Source organism: Cnephaeus nilssonii (assembly GCF_951640355.1).
Source record: "Cnephaeus nilssonii genome assembly, chromosome: 12".
Lineage (NCBI taxonomy): Eukaryota > Metazoa > Chordata > Mammalia > Chiroptera > Vespertilionidae > Cnephaeus > Cnephaeus nilssonii.
Window position 1 is genome coordinate 80860678 of NC_137083.1, and position 19897 is coordinate 80880574.

The following is a 19897-nucleotide window of genomic DNA, read 5'->3' on the forward strand; positions in this document are numbered from 1 at the left end:
TGTTGCAGGTGTTGCCATGGGAGGTAGCATCTCTGCACCTCTCGGGACAGGGTTGTTGCTGTCATCCAGCACAGCTCTTTGAGTATACGCTGTCTGGGTGCGCTCTATTGAACACTGACAGTGTAAATACCTGGTACCTACAAATTGATTTTGAAAGTAAAGGTAATTTGCCCAGCTGGTGTGGCTCAGTGTTGACTTGTGAACCAGGAGGTCACAGTTCGATTCCAGTCAAAGTGTATGTCCCGTTTGTGGGCTCCATCCCCAGTGGGGACATGGAGGAGGCAGCCAATTGGTGATTCTCTCTCATCACTGATGTTTCTCTCTCCCTCTCCTTTTCTCTCTGAAATCAATAAAAATATATTTTTAAAAAAGAAAGTAAAGATAGTTTTTAGAAGCTAGTGAATGTTGACATTACTTGCATCTCTTCTTAGGTGGGCCTCCATTAGGCACAACCCTTGGGTTGGCTTCGAGTGTCTTCATTTATTATGGAACTTCATGGTCCCTGCTGCACGCTGGGCCCAGTCCGCAGCGCAGGGCTTGACAGGCAGAGGAGGGCGATGCTCTCCTGGAGCTGGAGCCCATGGCGGAGACTGAGCAACATCCATAAGTAAAACAGGAGTGTCTTTGTACAGACAAGGGAACGCTAACTGAGGAGCGGCGTTGAGGAGGAAAAGGGAGGGTTGGTGACACGGGAGTTCTGCAGAGGGAGCCGAGCCCTGGAATCACACTTGGGGAGGCTTGTCCTTGCGTGTTCACAGCAGCTGCATGTACAGCAGCAAGAGGCTGGATGGCCCGGTGCCCGCAGCACGTGAGCAGGTGCCACAGGTGGTGGTCTGTGCAGTGGGCACTCGCCAGAAGGTGGTCCAAGGTTTTGACACATGAAATGAATCTCAGAAAGAACCTAGACATCCACTGTACGGTTCCTTCTATAAAATAGTGGAAAATGCGCACTCATCTCTATCGACAGGCAAAGAGGGTTGGGATGGGAGTTAGAGGAAGGGGTTGACGGGAGGGGTCCCAAGTAACCTTGGGGGAATTATGTAACATCTAAGTCTTCCCTTCTGCCTATAATTTTCATGTAATTCTCTTTAGTGAAAATAATAGATGACTTAGGGCCAGAAATAGAGGGGACATTGGACGCCTTTGAAGGCGATAACAGGCCCTCGATGTGATGCACTAGCTGCAGTCCATGACCGCGCTGCGTTTGTGGTCCGCGCTCTTTCCCGCCTGTCTCTGAGTGGTTGCGCACTTTTCATCTCTATAAGCCCAGTGCCAACATGCTGTTTGGCACGTAATAAGGACTCAAAAAAGTGTGAATGACAGAAAATTTGCTTATTTTCCTGTCTGTCCGAGTCGGCCCCTTCCAAAGACGTTCCAGGAGAGCAGAGTGGCTCGAGCACTGACCTTAGTGAACGGCAGTGAGCGAGGAAACGGTGACGTGCACCATCCAATAAGTATGTGAATCCCTTTTTTCCTTTTTACAGGTTATTGCAAAACTGTAATGATGACAGTTTGAATGTTGCGCTTCCAATGAGAATGCTTGAGGTGTTTTCATCCGAGAAGACTTACTTACCTGTTTTACAAGATGCTAGCTATGTGGTGTCAGTAATTGAGCAAGTTTTGCACTACATGATTCAGAATGGTAAGTGCTGGGCGAGTCCGAGCTGGGCTCAGCTGGGCTGGCCTGGGTGAGGGGAGCACACTTGCTTTGAGCGTCGCCTGGGGAGGCTTGGCCCAGAGCAGTGTGCACGTTGAGGGAGCATGTGCTCGTGGTCGCACATCCCGACATCTGCCCTTGTCTCCACCCAGCCTAGCATTTGGAAATGTGTTCAGTCTCTTCCCTTGCGTTTTCCCATCGCTTGTAAATGAAACGAGTTAGTGTGCTTCTGCTGCCAGCTGTCCTCCTGGGCACGCTGTCTGCGGTGCAGTGGCCAGCCCTCCATGGCCGTGCAGCACTGGGACGGGCAGATCTGCCAGCGGGACCTGTCCCACTGAGACACGGTCTTGAGGCACCACCTTAGATCACAGAGGAGAGGAAGACACGTGGTGTCTGATTTTCTTCCCAGCCTGCTGGGACAGCTTTGCGCACTGACGCTCTGAAGAGGATGGCACTGGGGACACATCAGTGACATCGTCTGGAGAAAAACTATGAAATGCATATGATTTTACAAGTTTTATGATGAATTAAACAGTATTAACCCTTTGCACTCGCTTGCTTTTTTCTCGATTCCTTTATTCTACTCGGGATTTAATTTTTTAAATACCCCAGATTTTACAAAGCGCAGCAGTAGAATAAAAAACTGGAGTTTCTTTTCATACAAACTTATTTATTTGGATTTTTTTATATTTCAAATATATTGATACATTCAATAACCGTCACACTCGACATCCGAGTGCAAAAGGTTAAGTAAAACAATTTAAAAATCTGATTCCCAGTGTTTCCACAGGTAGAAAGTCACATACTTCAGGACTTGGACTCCAGAGTGTTAGTTAGCATAGTGGTCGGCAAACCGTGGCTCGCGAGCCACATGCTGCTCTTTGGCCCCTTGAGTGTGGCTCTTCCACAAAATACCACGTGCGGGCGCGCACGTACAGTGCGATTGAAACTTCGTGGCCCATGTGCAGAAGTCGGTTTTCGGCTCTCAAAAGAAATTTCAATCGTTGTACTGTTGATATTTGGCTCTGTTGACTAATGAGTTTGCCGACCACTGAGTTAGCATTAACCCTTTGCACTCACTCGCTTTTTTCTTGACTCCTTTATTCTAATGCTAACCATGTCGAGTCACACTTGACATCCGAGTGCAAAAGGTTAAAAATATGTATTTTAAGTTCTGGAAAGCAGTACTTGCTGATAAAGCATAAGTAAGTTTGCTTTTGTTTTCTTGAAGTGATGGACTAATCTAGATTAAATCTAGCTAATTTAATCCTCATGTTAAAACTGAAAATTAATTTAAAATCTTATACACCTCAACCTTACTGTTTGGCTTAGGTTTTTTTGTTTTGTTTTGTTTTTTTTAAAGAAACCCTTCTTAGTTTGCTATAAGATTAGGGAATTAGTTAAAAAGTTAATTAAAATTGATGGACTTTGATCTTTTAAAAAACGAGTTAATGATAATCAGAAATGGTCCATTGTTTTTATTGGTGTATCAAGTATATTGATTTAAGGCTAAGCATTCAATTAGAATTTTTATTTTTCTTGTTTTCTGAAAGTATAGTGAAAACTAAAATACGCATTAGTTTGAAACGTGTCTAGAAATGGGAAATGCTTCAAAATCGTGCACTGAAGCTGCTGCTTCTAGCATCTTGGTGCCGTAGCCTTTCTGCAGCTGTTTTGGTAAATTCCTTCCTGACATTAGTCTGTGAAACCTTGACAGGCTGTTTGTTATAGTTCATACTGTTACCACGCCTGTGCTGTGACTGCACGTGATGCTTTTTAATTGCCACAGTGGAACCTCACACTGGTCGCACTCCAGTGAATCTGCTGCATGCACACGTGTTCACGTGCGTGTTCATGTTGTGACACTCACAAATGTGACCTGACATATATATGTATTTAATTCTTACTGTGTTTATATCTTTTTAGTTTTATAGCAAAAGATCTTTCAAAGCTCGCTTGTCGCGTTTCACTGGTCACCACTGTCTGTGAGGGTGGTTAACGGGGTCTGATGATGGAGCACTGAGTGGTCATTGCTTGGTGTTCATGACTTGAGTGCACATCTGGGTCCGACTGTTTTCAGAGGCAAAGCAAGCAGTGGCTGTTTCCCATGGCACCACCAAGTGTGTCTGCGCAGTAATGAGGTGTTCACAGACTGCACCCCACGAGTGTATAGGAAAGAGGCACCTATTTCTAAAAGACTAGATGATTTGGGTCATTGGTGATACCTCCAGAAATCCCACAAAGGCTTAGAGAGGTCGTGAAAGTCGTCGCTTCTATTCACATGGAGTTGCCTTTTAAACAGATTCCTCAGTGCCCATTTTGTGTTCCATAAAAAGACAATTTTCTCCCAAAGGAATATAAGTCCCTGGAGAAAAGGCTGATTCCAGATCTCATTGAGTAGATGAAAAAGTGAGACCTGGGTCCCAGGAGCCCCCCAAAGTCCACTCCATTGGCCAAAGAGAGGGCAGCCTGAGTATTGGCCAGAGAGAGGACCGTCTGAGTATAGGATGACAATGCAGTGGGTCAAAATACATCAGTATGTTTAAGTCCGTGAGTCAGCAAGATATTTCAAAACAAAACCGAGAGGTTCCAGTCAAGATGGTGGCATAGATAAACGTGGGACTCACCGCCTCCCGTAACCATATCAAAATTACAAATAAAATACAGAACAACCATCATTCAGAACCACCTGAAATCTAGCTGAACAGAAGTCCTACAACTAGGGAATTAAAGAAGCACATCAAGACTGGTAGGAAGGGTGGGGATGGTGGAACCAGCTGCTCCCACTGTGGAGGTTTCCCTGAGGACCGAGGGGTCCCAGCCCCACACCAGGCTATGGTTCCAGTATTGGGAAGAGAAGTCCCCACAACTTGTGGCTGTAAAAACCAGCTGGGATTGTGGCTGAGTGACAGTGTGAGTGTGGGGGCAAAGGGGGTCTGCGGGAGTCCCGGCAGTTCCTCTTAAAGGGCCCAGGCATGGACTTAGTCAGTCTCATTCCCTCTGAGCTCCAGCGCTGGGGCAGCAGCGTAAAAGGAACCTGGGGCATTCGGGGAGGATCTAACTTGTCATCAGGGCAAGAGCTGGAGGGGCAGCTTTCTCCCAGAAGGAAGTGCTGGCAGAGGCCGGTGTTCCTTTGCCGAGCTCTCCCTGCCACAGTGCAGAGAGGCAGGCACCATCTCTGAACCTCCATCAACATGGCCCACACTGTTCACCCTGCCCTAGTGATTCCCTGAGACCTCACCCCTCCCTACTTGCAGGCTCATCCAAATCAATTCCAGTGGCTTTTCTTTTTTTTTTTTTTATACTAGAGAGAGAGGAAGGGAGAGGGATAGATAGAAACACTTTTTTTTTCCAGAGAGGAAGGGAGGCGGGGGGGGGGGGGGGGGAAGAGGGGGAGGGAGAGGGAGATATTCATGAGAGAGAAACATTGATGAGAGAGATGAGAGAGAAACATCATTAATTGGCTGCCTTCTGCATGCCCCCTACTGGGGATTTAGCCTACAACCCAGGCATGTGCCCTGACGGAATCGAACCAATGACCTCTTGTTCATGGGTCAACACATAACCACTGAGCCACACCGGCCAGGCTCCAGTGGCTTTTCCATACACTTGGCCTCTCTTGCCTCATGCTTTGGACTTTCCTAAAACCTCTCAAACTAGCAGGATCTGGCCTCAGCGTGCCCGTACCTCTCAATAAGAGTCTTTAGGCATGGCACTAGTGGCAGCCGCCAGCCCTGGTTCATAGCTTGGTCTCTCCTGGGCACCTCCAAGTAGCAGCCATCTGCAGGTTACCTTGCAGCTCATGCTGGGTGGCCCTGAGCAGGGCACAGGCAGATGCTGACTTTGCACCTCCTGGGAGGCCTGAGAGTCAGTGCACCCAGTGGACAGCTTCAACCACACCAGCTTACAAGCCTACCACCTGCACAAGTGACACACTCCAAGGGCAGACTCAGTGAGCACCAGCGCCCCACTGAAGCAAGTCCTGCTCCATCGGGGTGTCTATTGCACAGCAGCTCTTATGTTGTAGTTGCAGCTGTTCCTTACAACAAAGTGGCCTGGGGGTCAATTCCTCTCGAGGCCAACATCACCCAAGGCTCAACTACAACAGGACGGTGCACACAGCTCACAGGGTGCGCCTAGAGTTCCCATCTCTGGTGACTGGGGGACTGAGCCACTGGGCCCTACAGGACACCTACTACACAGGGCCACTCTACCAACTCCAGGAGACATAGCAGCTCTACCTAATACAGAACAAACCCAGGGAGACAGCCAACATACAGAGACAAAAAGAAACATGTCACAAAGGAAAGAACAGGAGAAATCTCCAAAAAAAAATAAATGAAATGAAAGCAAGAAAACTACCAGATACAAAGTTCGAAACAATGGTTATAAGGATGCTCAAGGATCTTAATGAGAGCTTCAAGGGACTTAGTGAGAACATCAACATCATAAAAAAGGATATCAGCCAGAAATGAAGGATATACTCACGAAAATAATGAATAATTTATAGGGAATTAACAGTAGAGTAAAGGACTTCAAGAATCAAATCAAGAATTTGGAATATAAGGAAGCAAAAAAGACCTAATCAGAACAGCAAAAAGAAAAAAGACTCCAAAAATATGAAGATAGTGTAAGGAGCCTCTGGGACAACTTCAAGCGCCTCATGGGGGTGCCTGAAGGAGAAGAGGGAGAGCAAGATATTGAAAACCTATTTGAACAAATAATGACAGAAACCTTCCCTGATCTGTTGAAAGAAATTGCCATACAAGTCCAGGAAGCACAGGGTCCCAAAGAGGCCCACACCAAGGTACATCATAATTAAAATGCCAAGGGTCGCCATAACTGGTTTGGCTCAGTGGATAGAGCGTCAGCCTGCAGACTGAAGGGTCCCAGGTTTGATTCCAGTCAAGGGCATGTACCTTGGTTGCGGGCACATCCCCAGTAGGGAGTGTGCAGGAGGCAGCTGATCGATGTTTCTCTCTCATTGATGTTTCTAACTCTCTATCCCTCTCCCTTCCCCTCTGTAAAAAAAGCAATAATATATATATATTTTTAAAATAAATAAAATAAAATGCCAAGGGCTAAAGACAGAGAATCTTAAAAGCAGCAAGAGAAAAGCAGTTAGTTACCTACAAGGAAGTACCCATATGACTGTCAGCTGATTTCTCAACAGAAACTTTGCAGGCCAGAAGAGAGTGGCAAGAAATATTCAAAGTGATGAATAGCAAGAACCTACAACCAAGATTACTCTACCCAGCAAAGCTATCATTCAGAATTGAAGGTCAGATAAACAGCTTCACAGACAAGAAAAAGCTAAAGGAGTCATCACCACCAAACCAATATTACATGAAATGTTGAAGGGTATTCTTAAGAAGAAGGAGAAGGAGAAGAAAGAAGAATCTATATTATATATATAGAAGCAGAACAGAAACAGACTCATAGAAATAGTGAACATTTTGACAGTTGCCAAATTGAAGGATTGGAGAGGTGGGTGAAGGAGGTGAAGGGATTTGGAAGTACAAATTGGTCATAGCCCATGGACACAGACAGTAGACAGGTGAAGGCCTGGGATGGGGTAGGAGATGGGGAAAGGGGGAAAGTGGGACATCTGTAAGACTCAATAAACTAAATTTATATTTTTTAAAAACCACAAAAATAATTACTTGGAGGGTGCATAAGAGACAAATTTTTTAAATCCCAGTATATGGGCCTTACTTGGATCCTGATTCAAGCAAACTAGTTAAATAAAATTTATAGCATGAGTCTTGAACTCTGGCTAGATATTTGTGATATTAAAGAATTCCTGTTAACTTATTTTAGCTGTGATTATGGTATTTTTAAGAAAAATAAAGTCCTCGTCTTTGGCAGCACATGGACATGGTCATGTCTTGGATTTGCTTCCAATGGGTGGAGGCTAGGTGACGGCTGGGTTGACCATCATTGATGCTGGACGATCTACAACGCATGGAGTTCATGTCCTTTCAGGGACTTACGTACTTGTTTATGACGTTTTCCGTAATAAAATGTTGAAGAATTCACTAAAATTTGGACTAATAAGAGTTTTATAAAAAAACATTTAAAAACTGATTGTTATTTTCCTCATATTAGAATAGGTACCACATTTTAAATATGTCTTTTTCCTTTTTTTTTTTTTAGGGTATTATAGATCTCTCTATTTGTTAATTAACAGCAAGCTTCCATCAAGTATTGAGTATTCTGATTTATCTCGAGTTCCTATAGCAAAAGTTTTGTTAGAGAATGTCCTAAAACCGTTGCACTTTACTTACAACTCCTGTCCAGAGGGCGCCAGGTAAGAACGGGATCGTTTTTATTTCGTGATTTCACAAGATCTGTGTCTAACAGTAACTTTGACACAGGGTGCTATCTTGAATAACAGATTGAAGGTCAGATTTTTACTTTACTAATGTGACTCCGTTGAAAGAACAATGTGCTGCTTCTGTCTGGCCTGGACCCTAATATGAATTGACCATTCTGAAGACCTGGTTATGTTCCCGCTTTCTGGAAGCTGCCAGAGATGCAAAGTTGTGACAGCATTTCCTGAGCAGGGAGACCCAGCATGGAGTCCCCCAGGTGGCCCGGTTGACCTAGAGGGCTTAGCTTTGAGGAACGTAGCAGGCTGGTTTGGCATTAGCCCTCGGTTAGTTTTACCCTGGATTTTATGAGCGGCGTGCTGCGACTTTATTAAAAAGCGCGCATTTCCCTTTGTAGGCAGCAAGTGTTGGCGGCCTTCACGGAGGAGTGCTTGGCAGCCCCTTTCACAGACCAGGTCTTCCACTTCCTCATTCCCGCGCTGGCCGACACCCAGGCCGCCTTCCCCTTCGAGCCCTTTCTGGATGCACTGCTGTCGGCGGAGAGTGGCGGCGCCAGGGCCCACGGGCACGCACCCTGGCTCTTCTACTTTGTCTTGACCATCGGTGAAAGTTACCTGGGTACGAAGCGCAGCTCTGTTTTACCCGTGCGCTCACGTGGGCGGTACTGGAGGGCGGGCCAGGAGAGGGCGGCTCAAGGCCCGGGCCCAGGACTGCCCTGGACAGTGCCCGGGAAAGTGCCGCACAGCCCTGACAGCAGGTTCCACACTTGTGAGGCACATGGGTTACCAGGATCGTTGGTGTCACGTGGGGAAGCGTGTGCTTGCGGGGTAGCTCCCCATGTGCTAAACTTGTAATGTTCTGGATTATAGCATCTTCCTCTAATACATTTTAATACCAACATCTGCACATGGATGTTGGTATTTCAGTAGGTTCTGGTTAGCCACGCCTCTCTGAGCGTAAGAAAGGTGATACCTGTTTCCTGGTGTGTTTCGGCCCAGCTCTAATTCGTTGTTCTCCCTGACTGTCTCACAAAGGGGCCCTCTCTGAGGAAGGCCTGCTGGGGTACCTGCGAGTGCTGCAGGCCTTCCTTGCGCAGCTACCTGTCGCACCTGCCAGTGCCAGCTGCCAGGACTCTGGCAGCGACTCTGAAGAGGAGGGTGCGGAGGGCGACCAGCGGAGGAGCACGCCGGTGAGCATTGCGGGGCTGCGGGCTGTAAAGTCGTCTTTCACTCGCCCATCTGTTCTTAGGGCAGAAGTAGTCCCTGAGGGCGCGTGTGTGAAGCCTTCAGACTGTCCAGGTCCAGTCCCTCCGCTCCACGGCATCGCACTCCTTTCCCAGAGGGGGCCGTCCTGGGTTCGAAGTCCACGAACAGGCCTCGTGGCGGGCAGGGCTCTGTGCTCGGGGTCTGTGCCCAGTAGGGTTGGACTGCATGTGAGTTTAGTTATTGCCAGAGGTAAAATGGTCGGGCGAGAGGTTGTGTTCAGGAGGTGCACGTGCTGTGTGCCAGGCACTCGTCTGTTTTTATACGAATTTTTAATAACAGCTTTTTTGAGATGCACTTTCCCATAGTATTCACCCTTTGAAGGGATGTACAGTTCAGTGCATGTTTCCTTCAGTATAGTAGCAGTGCTGGGCAGCCGTCACCATGACCGGTTCTAGAACATTTCCTCGTTCCAGAAAGAAACCCAGACGTTAGCATCGCTCTCTGTCCCCTAACCCCCAGCCCCTCTGGGGGGAAAGGTTACATTTCTTCTTACCCTATCTGGTGAGCACCAAGGAATGTCTTGGCCATTTCTGCCAACTTTATAGATAATAAATGTGATAATTTACTCTAAAATGAACTTTTAACTTCATTGTCACCCTTATCTCCCATTTCTTACCCAGCACTGTTTACTGTATATTTTCAAGGGACAAAAAGCTGCACATTACATACACATACTTTGTGTCTTACTATGATATGTCTGCCACCGGCCTCTTTCTCTCCTAATTACACACTTGAAATGCTTGAGGTACGGCTCTCGTAGGCTTTACATCTTTTTCTGTTGGGTTAATACAAAGTCTAAGCTCAGGAGGGGTCCGGGGAGGGTGGGTCAGGGCATAGATGAGAACCGTCTCAGTCACCGTGGGCTTCCTACTGGGCAGGGCGCAGTACGAGGGGCATCTGTCCAGACTCAAAACTCTGCACCCAAAAATGAACTTTGCTGTGTGGTCCAAAATGAATTGGGATCCTGTAGATGGCTGCAGGTGAACTTGTTTTTAGAAGACAGTTTTTAATACTTAATGACCTTCTGGAGAATCCATGAAACTCTCATCATTTTATTGACTTTGTGTCCCCGTGAGGAAGAGGAAGTTGCTGTGGCGTGTTGGTGGGGAGCCCTTCCGCACTGCGCACAGACAAAGCAGCAGGCTTGCAGCTCGTGCTGACACGCTGACACTCGCAAGCGCAGTGTGCGGTGTGACTCACATCTGTGGGAATGTGCTTTAAGAATGCACACACACAACAGTAGCACTGATACAGCACTCTTGTTCTAGCATGTTTATTAGGTACATCTTACTCAAAGAGTCAGGTAGAATGTATTTTATCTCTAAAATAGTGTTTTATTAGGTAGGTTATTATAAATTACTAATATATCCATCCAAGCTTTCAAACAGTACAGTCAACAATGCCTAATCTTTTATATATACAGGGTGTCCCAAAAAATGTATGTACAGTTTGAATAATTATTCATTCTAGTGGGTTAAATATGAAAATAAAAACATTAGTTGAGCTTTCAGCTGTTAAAATATGTATCTGTTTTTGGGGTCACCCCGTATACGCTTACTTTTATATAGGTTTATATATATACATATATATGAAGTATGTGTACATCTTTGGTTAATTCCCCAATTTGGTAACTATGCAGAGCATTAGCTCAGGTTTTATTCAGTGAATCAGATCTTCTAGAGAAATCAAGATATAAAAGAATAGATTTATGTATTTTATTTCATTATTTTAAATAAGTTCTTTAACATTATGTTTTGCTTAAGCTGATCTCTCAAATAATTTAAAATAGAAATTCTATCAATATATTTTCACAGATATGTGCTTAGTACAATGCAATCTAAACATATGAAATTAATTCTTTTTCTAATTTTTTTAAAATTGATTTTCAGAGAGAGTAAGGGAAAGGGATAGATAGAAACATCAATGATGAGAGAGAATAATCGATTGGATGCCTCCTACACACCCCTTACTGGGGATCAAGCCCGAAATCTGGATATGTGCCCTGACCAGGAATTGAACCACAACCTCCTGGTTCATAGGTCGATGCTCAACTACTGCGCCACACCAGCCAAGCGAATGAATTTCTCTTTAAATGTAATACTGAAAATACTGTCACATCAGTAGGCAAAACTAGTCACAGTTCCTGTGCTGTTGTTGTGCTGGTCAAAATTGGTCCCTAATACAGATGTGACTATGGGTGTTCAGATTCCTTTAATGGATGCATGACAGAGATCTTGGTTTGTTCATTGTGGTTGGGTAATTTTGGATAAAGCCTGCCTTGTACTTTGACTTGAACGAAAGCGATATTTCCTGTGTGTCTGTCGTGTAGAGGTGAGTTCTCATGGTGCATCACTAACGTGGAGTAACTTCCGGGTGTGTTTCAGGCGGACGGGAGACTGTCATTACCATACATAACAGAGGAGTGTCTGAAAAAGCTGGATACGAAGCAGCAGACCAACACGCTGCTCAACCTGGTGTGGAGGGACTCGGCCAGCGAGGAGGCCTTCACGCTGATGGCCTGCATCTGCCACACGCTCATGGTGCAGCAGCGGATGATGGTGCCCCGAGTCAGGCACGTGCGCTTGGTGCAGGCCCTGATGAGCTCTGCAGCCCCGTCCTGTCTCTGCTCGGCCTCAGCCGGGCGACCCATCGCTGTTTTCCTGTAGAATGTGGCCCAGGGCATTCTACTGTCCGAGCACTGCGTGGAAAATGAAAGCCAGTTTTCTTTCCCAAACCAGTTAGGGCTGTTTGAGTCCTTTTCTTGTCCTGTGAGGCTCTGAGGTGTCCTGGAACATGTTAACAGGTGAAAGCAGTCATTTTTCTATCATATGAAAGGGAAGTATGGTCCTAGCCACCCATTTTAATATGTTGCTGTGTTGTGTTGTTTTTTTTATTGATTCTAGAGAGGAAGGAAGGGAAGGGAGAGAGAGACATCACTTCAGTTGGCTGCCTCCTACACATGCCCTACTGGGGATGGAGCCCGCAACCCAGGCATGTGCCCTGACTGGGAATAGAACCAGTGACCTCTTGGTGCATGGGATGACACTCAACCACTGAGCAACGGGAGACTGTCATTACCATACATAACAGAGGAGTGTCTGAAAACACTGGTGGGGCCTAGCCACTCATTTTAAAAGTTGGGCTCCTGCCTGCACTCATGGACCCAATATATGACATCTTTTGCGGCTTTTTCATCTATTTATCAGTTTACTCTGGCACTTGACAGTTTACTCTGAGATTTTGGTTTTCAAAACTTTGAAATACAACTTTTGAGAGGAACAAAACATGCAAGTTAAAGTGGCTAACTTGTGCTAAGATAACTGTGACAGTAGTCTTGAACTATTTCCCCCCCTCTATTTTAAGGGGCAGTTTAGCAGTTTCTTAGGAGCTTAACAGAAAATTATTTAATGGAATACAGTGCAAAAATATGTGCAGATCTAGGAAGTGAGGGACGCTCCACGTGCCCTGCTGGAGGGCTGCACTGCCTGGGTCCTGGGCTGGGGTCAGGTGATGCATGTCACCTTTGTAAGTGCTCGCCTGCGCTGTGGCAAGAGCTGCTTCGGCGGCGAGGAAAGTGTCTTTGGAGTGGAGTGTGTGCAGGAACATGGGCTGCAGAAGTTGCCATGTAAACACTGATGTGGCCAGCTAATTAGGTGCTGTCTTTGCTGGCTGGCGTTTGTTACTGCAGAGGGAGTCTGACGCCAGGGAGGCTGTGGTCCACGATTAGGTGATTAGCTCCCGGGGCTAATTGCATTAGAGCCGGCTGTGAGATCTGAGGGCAGGCGCTGAGCGGCACTTGCTTTTATTGTAGCGCAAAGTCCGCTGGTGCGGGCAGGGATGACTGGCTCCGGGTCCAGAGTGAGCCTCTTCCCAGTGGGCTGCTGTGTGGCCCTGGTTTACAAGTACAGCACCTGTTTCCTCCAAGAAACTGCTCCAGGAACCTATGGATGGCCTAACTAGATTAGGCTGTAAGTACTTAGGTTTTCATAGCTCATGAAAGAGCAAAATAGGCTTACCTTAATGGCTGTAGATTTTAACTCCTTTCAATGCTTTTTAAAAATCCTCACCCAAGGATATGTTTATTGATTTTAGAGAGAGGGGGCGGGAGAGAGAGAGAGAAACATCGGCCAGTTGCTTCTTGTATGATCCCCAACCAGGGACCAAACCCGCAACCTAGGTATGTGCCCTGACCGGGAACTAACCTGAGACCTTTTAGTGTATGGGATGACACTCCAACCAACTGAGCCACCCTGGCCAGGGCCAACTCCTTTAAAAGGTGTTCAGCCTGGCCAGCGTGGCTCAGTGGTTGAGCATCGGCCTGTGAACCAGGAGGTCACTGGTTCAATTCCCCGTCAGGGCACGTGCCCGGGTTGTGGGCTTGATCCCCAGTGGGGTGTGCAGAAGGCAGCCGATCAATGATTCTCTGTCATCATTGATGTTTCTATCTCTCTATCCCTCTCCCTTCCTCTCTAAAAACTCAATAAAAATATATTTTTTAAAAGTGTTTAAAGCAGGGTTAGTAGATTCCCAGGCTGATAACTCTCCCTCGAGGGCTCTCAGGCTCGCTCCCATCCCTCTGTTTCCAGGGTTGGGATTTGCAGTTTTAATCTGTTTCACATTCATTGTTGGGCTGTACGAAGACGTGGAACAGCCCAGGCCAATGTACTCGGTGGTTGGAGTGTGCACTGAAGGGTTGTGTGCACAAGCCCCCGCCCTGGTTGGGTGTGTGCGCAGGAGGCAACCAGTCAATGTGTCTCTCGTGTCGATGTTTCTCTCTCTCTCTCTCTCTCTCTCTCTCTCGTAAAAAAAAAATCAGTGGCCCTTGCTGATTTGACCCAGTGGTTAGAGTGTTGGCCCTCAGACTAAAGGTCTCAGGTTCGATTTCAGTCAAGGGCACGTACCTTGGTTGCAGGCTTAATCCTGGGCCCTGGTCGGGGCACATGCGGGAGGCAACCAATCGATGTGTGTCTCTCACAGCAGTTTCTCTCTCTGTGTCTCGCCCCCTCCCTTCCATGCTCTAATAATCAGTGGAAAAAATATCCTCAGGTTAGGATTAAGAAATGTAAAAATATGTTTATATACATATGTATATGGTACAATTTCCAAGGTATGTGTCTAAGTAAAAGAAAGGGAGATCCGGACCTTGGGGACAGTAGCCTGCTTTCCGGTCAGAAAGGGGAAAGGGAGACTCTCTGTCCCTGTTCACACTGCTCTGTCTTCCTTTTCTCACCTGAACCCCTCACTTGTGGAGACGCCCCACAGGCTGCCAGCAGTCCCAGCACCCAGCCATTCCTCCACGACGTTGGCCCTCCTGCCCTCCCTCCCCTGACCCCTCGCACCTGTCACCCCCACAGACCCCATTCTCATGCGTTCTCCTCGACCCCTTGGCGACTCCTCCACAGGCCCCTCTGTCTCTGTGTCAGTGGTTCCTTCTCTGAGTGACTCTCTCACACGTGGCTTCCACCCCCTTTGGGCTCAGACTCCTCTCAGCTGCTGCTTGGGCTTGTCCTCAGACCCTGCACACGCCAGGACTAACCAGTCTCTCCCCAGCCTGAGTCATGCTGGGGCTGGTATAGGGAGCCCCTGGGAACATGGCCACTGCACTTTAATTAAAATCGGAGCACAAACCCAGTTCCTTGGTCACACTCGCCATATTCCATATGCCCAGTAGTCAGTGTGGCGGTGGCTTAGGCCATTGTCATCGTTACAGAACGTCCTGCTAGAGTGCTGGCCTGGCCTTGAGGCTGAGGCACCCTCCCTGAGTGACTCCGGGCATGCGCGCAGGCACCATGACACGTGAGTACTGCACTGTCTGTGTCGCGTTTTGCCTGACTGACGTGTGGAGAGCCTTCCTGACTGGCATTTGGGAACTCTCTAACTTCATTTCTAGCCACAACATGCTTTGCCTTGGCCATGCATCCTTACTGCATCCTCCTGATCCCAGGTGCTGGCTCCGGCCTCTCTTCTTGCTCCCACGCTAGTCTCTATCCAAGATGCACCTTCCTTCTCCTCGTCTCACCTTTCTTGGCCGAGTTGCCTAGATTCATGCTCAGGTCACCGCCTTTCAGAAGCCTTCCTGAGTTTACAGACTGAGATCTCTCCTCTCTTATTCCAGTGAAATTTTCATTGTATGGTAGGGACTCCCTTTTAGAGGGCAGATTTTAAGGAGTTAAGCTTTACACTTAAGGTGGGCAGATGGGCATGTTCTTTGGGAGTTGGCTCTTTTGTTCTATTGTCAAAACTTAGACTTTTAAAGGTAGTGTTTTAGGGATCAGAGTGGTTGATATAATTTGCCTATAGTTTTCTTGTAAATACATCACATCTTAAGGCATCACAAATCACTTTATTACAACATGTGCTTGATTTTTCTACCAAAAATGAATAGAATGAGCCAACTTACTTGTGAGCCGTCAGTCACTGCGATGTAGACGGTGTGTGTCCTGGCGATGCGCGGACTCCGCCGCTGTCTCGGCGCCAGGAAGAACGGTGGTAACGGGCTCCGCGCTCTCGGGGTGTGGCCATCGCTTCAGCCGTTGGGGACGGAGTGATTATGCGGGTCACTTCACTGAAGGCAGTTATGTTCCTGTCTGTTTCTGTAAACACATTTTTATAGTATTTTAGAAGAAATACTGAGGCTGGTACCTATAGAGAGAAAGTTGCTTTTTTGCCTGTGATTTTATTTTTTCTTTTATTATCAGTGATATTCTCAGTATAATTAGTAGATTTAATCGGCTTTTGATTTATGTTAAAATTTGCATTGTATCAATAGGTCAAATAGAATTCATGGGGATTTTTTGTTTTGGTTTGGTTTTTTGTTGATGTTGTTAATCCTCACCCGAGGATATTTTTCCGCTGATTTTTAGGGAGAGTGGAAGAGAGAGGGAAGGACAGAGAGAAACATCGATGTGAGAGAAACACATCGATTGGCTGTCTCCTGCATGTGCCCTGACCAGGGCCTGGGCCAGGGAAGACCCTGCAACCAAGGTATGTGCCCTTGACCGGAATCGGGCCCATGACTGTTTGGTCTGCAGGCCGACGCTCTATCCTCTGAGACAAACCGACAAGGGCCAGCTCCTGAGTTTTAACGTTTCTGCAGTGGTGGTTACAGTTGAGTCTAGTCTGAAGTCACATTCAGATGGCAAACTGGTGGTAGCTGCTGACGCGCATCTCCCGAGGAAGCCGACTCAGAACGTCTAACCGTTGTGAATAATTGTTTCATAGGAAACGCATGTGAACCTGGGAAAGCCCACACGAAGGCGGTTTAACTGTTTGTTTGAAAAATCATGTTAAGACCAAGTAAGGGGGAATCTCAGGGAAGCAGCAGGGAGTGAGTGCTGCTTCCCCGTTAGCTCAGCCTGCAGCCTGAACACAGGCCCCTGTCTGTGCCTGTTGTCAGGGGAATGGGTGCTATGTATTTAAACTGGTGTGGATTTAGCACTGGAATGCTCAATTAACACAGCTGTGTGTCTAAAGCTTATCTTCTGGTCTAGCTGCTAGTTTGTCTGTGAAATAAAGGTTTTTAGCAAATTGCCTGTAACAAATACGTCTTAAAGTTTGTATTGTCATTAAGGAAACTTGGAATTTATTTTTAATCTTGTATTAGTGAGAGGCGAAATGCATTTTAATGTTGCTTTCCCAGCAAAGGACACCTGCAGCAGGAGATCACTGGGTCAGGACTGCACCTGTGGCTGCAGGAGTGGAGGGGCCTTGGGTGGCTGGCTTGTCCCATTACTTGTACCTGTGACGGCCTACGTACGAGGGAGCTCAGGATGCCTCGCTCTCCCCACCTTTCCTGCCTGTGTGCAAGCTGCTGTCCTCTGCGTGTCTCTTTAATAACTTGAGTGGTCCCTGCAGACAGTGGCCTGAGTTAGACACGGTCCTCACAGTGTTGCCCTGTACTGATTACTCACGGGCTTGTCTCAGCCAAACAAAACCTAGTGGGTAGTTGTTTGTTTGTTAGTATTATTTTTTAATTAGGGGCCCAGTGCACGAATTCATGCACCTTGAAAGGAATTGTGGGCCACGAGGCTGTGTAGGCCCAGGGGCGGGTCTCAGCCCATCCTCCAAGCCCCCGCCCGGCCCCGCCTGCCACGACCCCCAGTCCCCTGTCTACCGGCAGCCCCACTCCCGCCATCGCTGCTTCCACACGCTGAACGTGCCGGGCCCCGCTCACACCTGCTGATGGCGCAGAGAGATTGGGGCTGGCACCAGTAGTGAGTGCGAGCTGGGCCGGCGCTGTCAGCAGGTGCGAGCGGTGGCTGCTGCCCCGATTGCCCCTCAGGAAAAGGGGGAGGTGGAGAACCCTCAGGGGCGATCGGGGCAGGCAGCCGCCGCTCGCACCCACTGACGGCCCCGATCACCCCTCGGGAGCAGGTGAGAAGTGGGGAAGCCCTGAGGGGCGATCAGGGCTGGCAGCCACCACTTGCACCCACTGATGGCGCCGAGTGATCGGTGGTGCAAGCTCCAGGCGGGACCACGGCACGTCGGAGCAAAGAATTTTCAGTAACCACCAGAGGTTAGCCTTGATGACAGTGACTGGTGCCCTGCCTTGGTCTGGCGCCCCCGATCACCTGCTCCACCATTCCACTGCGGCCGATGCCCGCCATGTTCCGCGCTCTGCCACCTGCTGCTGACGCCTGCCATGTTCTGCGCGTGACCCCTGGTGGTCAGTGCACATGATAGCGACCGGTTGTTCATTTGTTCCACCAGATGTCTTTATTGCATTATTTTACTTAAAAAAATTGAAATCCTTATTGTTGAAAGTGTTACATATGTTTCTTTGTTTTCCTCCTTCTAGCCCGCCTCCCTCCCCCGCCCCCACCAGGCCTTCACCATCCTATTGTCTGTGTCCATGGGTTATGCATATATATATATGTGTGTGTATATATATATATATATATGTATATATATATATATATATATGTATATATATACAGTTTCTTTTTTTTTAAATCTTTATTGTTGAGATTATTACACATTTCCCTCTTTTTTCCCCCCATTGCCTTCTCCACCTGGTTCCCGCCCTGCCCCAGGCCTTCGCCACCCTATAGTCTGTGTCCCATAAGTAATGTATATATGCATATAAGAACTTTATTTAATCTCTTCCTCAACTTCTCACCCCTACCCTCTGAGAATCGTCAGTCTGTTCCATTTCCATGCCTCTGATTCTATTTTATTCACCAGTTTATTCTGTTCATTAGATTTCTTATTCATTTATTTTTATTTTTAGATTCAGTTGTTGATAGGTATGTATTTGTTGCCATTTTATTGTTCATATTTTTTATCTTTTTCTTTTCTTCTTCTTCCCCTTCTTAAAGAATACCCTTCAACGGCCTATATAGTAAAAGGCTAATATACAAATCGACCGAACGGTGGAACAACCAGTCACTATGACATGCACTGACCACCAGGGGGCAGACGCTTAATGCATGAGCTGCCCCCTGGTGCTCAGTGCGCTCCCACAGGGGGAACAATGCTCAGCCAGAAGCCGGGCTCACAGCTGGCATGCACATTGGTGGTGGTGGGAGCCTCTCCTGCCTCTGTGGCAGGTGGACATCCCCCAAGGTGTCCCGGACTGTGGGAGGGCACAGACCAGGCTGAGGGACCACCCGCCCCCTCAGTACACGAATGTCATGCACTGGGCCTCTAGTTTCATATAATACTGCTTTGATGGTAATAAACTCCTTTATCTTTTTCTTGTCTGAGAAGCTCTTTATCTGACCTTCAGCACTAAATGATAGTTTTGCTGGGTATAGTAATCTTGGTTACAGGTCCTAGCTATTCATCACTTTGAATATTTCTTGCCAATCCCTTCTGGCCTGCAAAGTTTCTGTTGAGGATTCAGCTGACAGTTGTTTGGGCGCTCCCTTGTAGGTAACTAACTGCTTTTCTCTTACTACTTTAAAGAGTCTCTTTGTCTTTAATCCTTGGCATTTTAATTATGATGTGTCTTGGTGTGGGCCTCTTTGGGTCCCTCTTGTTTGGGACTTTCTGTGCTTCCTGGACTTTGAAGTCTATTTCATTCACAGGTAGGGGAAGTTTTCTGTCATTGTTTCTTCAAATAGGTTTTCAATATCCTGCTCTCTCTCTTCTCCTTCTGGCACCCCCATAATACGAATGTTGGTATGCTTGAAGTTGTCCCAGAGGCTCCTTGCACTATCTTCATATATTTGGATTCTTTTTTTTCTTTTTGTTCTTCTGATTGAGTGCTTTTTGCTTCCTCATATTTCAAATCGTTGATTTGATTCTTAGAATCCTCTACTCGACTGTTGAATCCCTGTATATTATTCTTTATTTCAGTCAGTGGATGCTTAATTTCTGACTGGTCCTTTTCCATTTTGTTAGAGGTTTTTAGAAGATTCTTTTTTTTTGTTGGTTTTGTTCTTATTTATTTATTTATATTTTTTAATGTTATATGCAATAAACCTTAATATTTCAAGAAAAATGATCTTTGCCAAAACCGGTTTGGCTCAGTGGATAGAGCGTCGGCCTGTGGACCGAAAGGTCCCAGGTTCGATTCCGGTCAAGGGCATGTACCTTGGTTGTGGGCACATCCCCAGTAGGGGGTGTGCAAGAGGCAGCTGATCGATGATTCTCTCTCATTGATGTTTCTAACTCTCTATCCCTCTCTCTTCCTCTCTGTA

General features: G+C 47.0%; 1 protein-coding gene across 1 annotated transcript in view; it reads left to right on the forward strand.

Annotated features, from left to right (window-relative positions):
- The window catches only part of UBE3C (ubiquitin protein ligase E3C), a 109599-nt gene that overhangs the window by 27080 nt on the left and 62622 nt on the right, over window positions 1-19897 (forward strand). Inside the window, exons 6-10 of the mRNA XM_079785657.1 lie at window positions 1485-1642; window positions 7814-7967; window positions 8387-8607; window positions 9024-9178; window positions 11639-11826. Of these exons, the coding sequence (XP_079641783.1) occupies window positions 1485-1642; window positions 7814-7967; window positions 8387-8607; window positions 9024-9178; window positions 11639-11826 (876 nt within the window). The remainder of the gene's footprint in view (window positions 1-1484; window positions 1643-7813; window positions 7968-8386; window positions 8608-9023; window positions 9179-11638; window positions 11827-19897) is intronic.